The sequence below is a fragment of the Crocodylus porosus genome, unplaced genomic scaffold, assembly GCF_001723895.1.
Source record: "Crocodylus porosus isolate Cpor-Errol unplaced genomic scaffold, CroPor_comp1, whole genome shotgun sequence".
NCBI classification, from domain to species: domain Eukaryota; kingdom Metazoa; phylum Chordata; order Crocodylia; family Crocodylidae; genus Crocodylus; species Crocodylus porosus.
Window position 1 is genome coordinate 75,266,042 of NW_017728947.1, and position 7,299 is coordinate 75,273,340.

General features: G+C 46.6%; 1 protein-coding gene across 1 annotated transcript in view; it reads right to left on the bottom strand.

The window, feature by feature from the left end:
- Nucleotides 1–1,046: 1,046 nt before the first annotated feature.
- ISCA2 (iron-sulfur cluster assembly 2) overlaps nucleotides 1,047–7,299 on the bottom strand; it is a 6,554-nt gene continuing 301 nt past the window's right edge. The window contains 3 exon segments of the mRNA XM_019552044.1: nucleotides 1,047–6,227; nucleotides 6,394–6,509; nucleotides 7,209–7,299. The exon segment at nucleotides 7,209–7,299 is cut by the window's right edge and continues 57 nt beyond it. Coding sequence (XP_019407589.1) covers nucleotides 6,053–6,227; nucleotides 6,394–6,509; nucleotides 7,209–7,299 — 382 coding nt within the window. The 3' untranslated portion in view covers nucleotides 1,047–6,052.

Genomic DNA, 7,299 nt, shown 5'->3' on the forward strand with positions numbered 1-7,299 from the left:
CCCTTCCTCTGATTCTTTGTTAATTGATGAGGATAGGTATTCCTCCTTAATGTAGAGTGCCACGCCCCCACCTTTCCTTCCTATCCTGTCCCTCCTGTACAGCCTATAGCCCTTGATATTCACCGCCCAGTCATCTGTTGAGTCCCACCACGTTTCAGTGATCCCCACAATGTCCAGGTTGGTGTCAGCTAGCAGGATAAAAGGAAACTTAGCTGCTGACAGATGTGAAAAAAATCCAACAATCAAAAACAGTGCTTTACCAGAAGAGGAAGCACATTAGTTTGACCTGGCTCCCCAGCACCTATATAGATCAGACACTTTAGTGGGGCTCTTTGGCACTTTTCTCTTAAAGCTGATACAATCAGGTATTAGAGAAAAGTGCCAAAGAGCTGGACTGAAGGCGATCTATACAGACATTGGGCGAGCCGGGTTAAACTAACATGATGCCCCTTCTAGGCATGTACTGCATTCGGCATGGGGACACATCAAGCTTGAAGTGAAATGCTAGGGTTTTTTTTCCCCATGTCCATAAGCAGCCGATATATATTGACCCATGGGACATGGTGGGTGCATCTACACGAGACATTATGTTGCTGTAGCAATGAGGTATAGGGGGCATAGCTCATCGCTACAGACACAGTGTCAGCAGACTTGAACTGTGATACTGATGCTCCTGCATAGCAGCAATGAGCTACTGCGCAGTAGTGTCAAAAACTACCCATGCGGTGCCAGGACTACGCAGTGACAGCAGTTACCGTATAGTCCAGCACACATGTAGAGCCACCCAGTGAGAGGTTCATTAAGAGTCACCGGATTTTCCTAGGAGAGTGGATTGTGGTAACGAACAGGCCCAGGAAGAGTCTAACAGATCACCATCTGATCATTCTGAAGGTCTTTGTATTTTGAAGAGAGGAAAAAAGAGGTGAAATTATTCCCTGGGTGTAGCTGGGCCAATGGACAGTTGTAGCAGTAACAGACTTGTCTTACGTACTGCATTTCTCAGGCACAGAACCAACTTTGGAAGCAGAGGAGGGTTTATTTTTTTAAAACAGTGGAAGATCCATTATCACCACCCCACCCCCATGGTTAGGAAATAAGACCTACAGACAGAGCTGAAGATCATGGCAGGTTGCCATGGTAATATGCATTTAGTCTCACTGTTTCCATGACAACTGAAAGGCATACCATTCTGTTCCACTGAAGGATGCCAAAGGTAAATGAGCACTGATTAAAACAGGGACACAAACCTAGGCTCTGATCAACTACAAAGACTGAGGCTATAAACTCTTACTGCTCACACAGGAAATACTTAAAACATACAAATGATATAAAGGACTGAAGTAGGAAGCACTGTACTCGCACAGTTCTCCAATGAATGAGGAATCAGCATTACACACTGACCCCCACCACACACACTACCGTGCCTACTCCTAGCTGGGCTGATGGGGAATTAACTGCCTGAACAGCATTTCTCTCCACAACTGTATGTCCTCCTGGGATCAACTTCTAATCAAGTCCATTTGCTATTAATCCCAACAAAATGAAAACTCAAACTGAAGTCTATGACCCACCCAAACCAGATTCTCCTACATTCAACCAAATAAAAATCGGTCTTAGTTGAATCCTAAACACTACCTATAGCACATACCTCTATTCCAGCCCCAAGCTAGGTGGATGCTAAATCCTGAAGCCGATTCAAATCCCAGTGTCTCAATCAAACCTAGCCTCCTGTCTGTATATGAGCACATTCTGCCTGAAAAAAAATGAGTAAGAGTTGAATCCAATAGAGATTTTCTATTGGTTCTATAGAGGTTAAGTACTCAGACGCTTATCTCTTGTGGCAAAGCAATTTGTTGTTTGCTCTACTGGAAGTTCTGTCTTCTAAACTCACAAGTCTCTCCCTGTTGGTTGACAATTGCACTGATCCAGTGTCATGGGAGTTCATGGCTGCAGAGAAAGGTGCTGTCAGGCAGCTAGGGTCAACTTCTGGAGGAAAATAATTGTTGGGTCAAAAACCTCCTAACTTTTTATGGAAAAACAGAACAAGTGAAGAGGGGAGAGCATTAAGATGGAGTGCCTACAACAACACACAATGCTAAAAGGATTGGGTGTTGTTTTACACCCACCAAATCCTTCTTAGGGTACGTAACTTCATTCCTAGGTATGAGCTGTAGTAACCGAGTCCGGAGAGAGAGACTGCATGGCTCAGCCTCTGCCTGGGTCACAAAGAAAGACCTACACCATTTCAGGGTATGTGCACTCATTCCTTTTCTACTTCCAAGCAGCTGCAGGCGTACTTGAGGTATCTAATACTACTGATCAACAGAAAGACCCACCAGGATGAATGTAATTTATTTCCCTTATCAATGATAAAGGAGGGAGCTTCTCCCACAGCAACAAGTGTCATCTCTGTACCAGGGCCTGGTTTGAGGCCTGATAAAGATACAGGGCACTGACAGTTGGCATGAGCCACTAAATCTCAGACCTTGAGTGCAGAGTACTACTGGAGTCAGATATAAGCAGAAGACTTATCTGCCACATCTTCTCATCAAGTATGTCTAAGATCCTCTTCCTGGACAGTCACTGCTTCTATCCCCTCCCCAACCACTCCACTGTCCTTGAACCTATTGCACATACCCTTCTGCTTAACATTTTATCCTAACCTAGCTTCTATAAATACCCTGCTTGGTTCTTCTACCTCTCTGGTCACTTCTTTACTGTCAAGGGAGGCACAGAATATAGCATTCCCTCCTACTTACTGTGGAAGATCATCCTCCAACCTCTCATCTTCTTTGAAGTCACACAGAAGTTTGCCCATCCTCCCCTACCCACCTTTTCTAGACACTTTCATTAGGTGACAGTTGCTCTGTATTCTAGGCACTACCTTGATGCTCATAACCCTCATCCACCACCCTGCTCTTAACTCACCTTGCTCTACTAAGGCTTTTCCTGAATGTTACCTGTCAAATGCACATAACAGACTAAAACAAACTTTTAACCTAACTTCACTCACACTCAACTTCCTCTGACACTGGACTATGTCATCTGCCTTGCCCAACAGGCTTGCAACTTGAGCATTTGCCCAACAGATCTCTAAACCTCCCAGTCAAAACCTACTCAGTACATTCCTCGTTTCATTTCCATTCCTACAACCTCTGTCTTTGACTTCCTAGACCAATACCAAGTGAACAGGAAGTAGACTAGTGATTGCTAGATCTCAGATGCATTTAATTCTCTTTGTAGAGTTGGCAGGATCCTGAAGGGAGCCAATTCTCCATTTTCATGTGGACTGTTTGTATCACTGCATTGGTGGAATGCTGCTGTAAAACCAGTGATTCTGGCCAGCACAGATGGTTTCCCTTGACTGAGTTAGAAGTAGGACAATGAGACTTTTTTGTAGATCCCAGCATCGGTCATGTTGCCAGAATCTCTCTGATCTCCAGAACAACCTCTCTCATGCCCAAACCAAAAAAACTGTTCTTACACCAGTGCTGAACTGGTCCCTGGACAGCCGTAGAAGCTGCAACATCTTTGCTCATCAGAGGACCAAAGGAAGGGCACTCTAGCCAGACCCTAGATTTCAGCAGAAGTTTTCACAGAACCCAAACAATCCCACTCCTAAAGAGTAAGGGAGCCACCTAGTGATTTTACAGAGGTACTGCTAAGATAACCCAGTAGAGAAAAATCACAGATGTGGGTTTCCTACATGGTAGGACAGAAATAGCTACTCATGTCACTTAAGAAAGGGGATGAAATTTCATCCTTTACATGTTACTCAGGGGGTGGTTTCTGTGAAAGGCAAAAATTGCTTGCATGTGCAAGTGCTTTCTTAGACCATTGTGCAAGTGACAGAGAGAAAGTGCATAAATGGTCCTTCCTCATATGGTACAAAGCAAATAAAACAGGTAGGTATAAATTCCATATAAAAGAATCACAGACAGACTGCTCAGTTAAAAAGTTTCCATGAACTCAGATTAGTTTAGTTAGATTTCATACTTCATACTTCCCCATTACTCACTGCCATGTTTGCATTTTCCAAAAAGGCTACGAGACAGACCTGTCCAAGGCTGAAGGGTACTGGTCTCAGACCAAGCACTTTGCTTCTTAACACAGAAAATTAAGCTACAGATAAGAGACTGGAAGAAGATTTATTCCTCATAAAAGAACACAGTTAGTCATAAAGCTGTGTACCTACACTAAGCTTTAGATCTGACCCTTTAAGATGTGCATAAGATTAACTGTGATGTAATAGACAGGACACAGATAATGTGCCCTTCCCAGTCGTGTCAAATATTCCAATGGGAGTTTAGACAAGTGTCTTCAGCTGCCCCATCCATCAAATGGGATGATATTACAGTCAGCTCTCCAAGTGTGTGACAGAATTAAATGACGCTTGTCAATTTTGGGAAGCAATTAAAGCCAGTTAGGGAAAAGATAAGATCAGAACTCAAGCCCTCTCGGATCCCAGCCTTGGGCACATTCCTCCAGGCCAAAGAGAAGTAAACAGTAGTGGTCTCCCAAAGCACTTACGGGGTAGAGCAGGAGATTCTGACTGGCTGGGTCCCACTCAGTGCAGCAGCAACATCTGTATGCAGGTATTCAGCTGCACACCCCCGCACAAGCCCCTCTTAGGCAAGTATTTAGCAAAATTAACAAAAAAGAAGCTTGCTGCTTGTTATTCGATTCTCAAAGGCACAGTCTTGCTCTAATCCCACTGGATTACTCCACAGCAAAGTCATGCAGTTCCTCCAGTTTGCATCAGAAACTGATATTTTTAAATCCCAAGTGATTTGGCTGCATAGCCATTAAAGATCTCAAGACATGATAGGAAAAGCTAAACTTCCCCATCTCTTTTCTCACGCAGAAGGCAGTGGAGATACTTGGGCCTACGCTTAACCAAAACTCATCCCCAGCACAGACCATGCATGTAAAATTTCAGTTGAACTGTGAAAATTTCAGAAAGTTGCAACTGAAACAGAGTTTACAACACAAACCGCTAGGCTCCCTGCTTACTAGGTTGGTTGCCCAGCACTATTTTATGAAGGGAAAGAGGGATTAGTTATAACTGAATCTCTCTCCTTGCTTGTTTTCATAAGGCAAAACTTGGAACAAAGTTTCTCAACTGATTAAAATCCATATTTGGTGCAGGACAGAACTCCCAGTTGTGACTACAGGCACTTGTCTCCACCTTTCAACATAAAGTCCTGTCCCTGTTCACTGCTGGCAAAGGACAACATAAAGGACATCTGCTGGCCTGTGCTACTTTTTAAAATCCAGAGAACCAGGCTGAGAAACCAAGTTATGTTGTTTTTAAAAGTACTTCAATTATTAAATCACCCCCTACACACATCATTCTGCCTCACCTACACAGAGCAGAGAGTACTATCTCCCCATACATGCTGACAGCACAGAACTGTCTGCAGACTCCTGGAAGCAAAAGGGCCAGAAGAGATGGGAACAGTGCTCACTGCTGAAGATCTTTGTTAAGATCTCTAGAACAAGTTATTTAGGATGGTTCACAGCTAGGTGGAGAAGGCAGAGCAAGAAACCCTGGGTCGCAGGAGAAGTACCCCAGGAGTCCTCTAGCCAGATGGCTGTAACAGGGGGAGGCAACAGCATGTTGGCATGCATTTTAACTGCAACTAGAAATGCATGAAAACATAAAATAAAAAAAAAAAGCAAAACCTCTCAACAATATTTATATGTACAAGCAGTTCCAGCAAAACAAGCAGTTCCACATGCTGGGGGAGGTGGGGTGGGGAGTTTGTTAAGGAGATTTGGCACCACAGCAACCTGGTACACAGGCCAGTCCACAGGACTTCGCAGAGGACAGAGAATGCTCTCTTGTGTGCACTGAAGTCTACTTCACATTCTTGAAGGGAGAGTTCAGTGGGGCCTGGCTGCAGGCTTTGTTCAGATTGAAACACAGTTGGGATTGTTTGCAGCAACTGTGTAATAAACTGAGGACGACGATGGGGGAAGCTGGGAAAGCAACAAGTTTGCTGGGTCTGTGGCCCAATGTTCACCAAGCATCACTCAGGGAAGAGTCCAGTTAGAGTTTGACAGAGAAGGACGTTCCACATGAGCAGCCCTTCTCCGCCTGTGGGTTGCTCACCACCTGGAATGAGCTGCGAATCAGCTCCTGACTGAAGTCTACCATGGACCCTTTCACGAAGGCCAGACTGTCCACATCCACAACCACACGGGCACCACCTTGTTCAAACACTCTGGGGAAAAGAAGCACAGGTGACTTATTAGCCAACCATCCAGAGAGGGCAGACAGTACTACAGCATGACCACCCAATTTACCACACTATCACAAACACCCCTCTCAGCATGCTGGTCCACAGACATCTCCCACACTACGATGACCCACACCCTTTCAGTCCTTGCCTGTCATCAGGATTGATAACAGTGTCCAAGGAAAACTTGTATTGGAATCCAGAGCAGCCACCTCCCTCCACCTGCAGACGGAGGAACTCGGACCCTTCTGTGATCTCCAGCAGCCTCTGCAAGGCAGGAAAGAGGAAACATTAAGAACGTGCAGGATTCTCAAACACACACTCAGACCCCTGGTCAAGCAAGAGGTCTGAGGGATGGGGAAGGCCAGAACCACAGCAGAAGGGAAGGGGCACCTGCACAGATGTGGGTAGGCAGAGGTACGTGGTGTACAGCCAGCCTGGGCCTCACAAATGCAGCCGAGGGAGCCCTCATGTGGTTCATCTGACAGATTAGGGAGGTGCTGATATCCCCAGGCAGCCCTTGCATGCAGCCTGTGGCTGCCATTGAGAAAACCATGTCACAGGAGAATGGGGAGGGGGCCAGAGTTGGTTGTACACTGCTGGTGTGGGAGACTTTGAGCTGGTGTAACAGAGCCAGGCACTCAGGGCACGTGAGCTTGGACCCAGGAGCGGATGTGGGGGAAGAGGGGAGGCAGGGTGCAACTGCACCCCCCCTTCTACAATGAATCACACCCTAGGGCATTATGTAAGGTCCCTAAAGCAGATAAGACTCCCCCTTATTCCTGCATGCTCAGAGGCAGGTCCCCCCACCCCTCACTGCAGCTCTTCTGGCTGCCCCGCAGGATGGGGACCAGCTCCAGCCCAGCTGCGCAGGGGGCTCTGCAGCGCCCCCCCCAGCCGACGGGGCGGAAGCCCCCTTCTCTGCTCCTGCCGGCTGGACCCAGCCCCGGCCGGGGAGGCTCTTACCCGCTTCGGGGACTTTTAAAGTCCGCCCCGCCCGCCCCGCACCTGCACGCAGCTGCGGCTGAGGTAGACGTGGCCCTCGCTGTCCTCACTC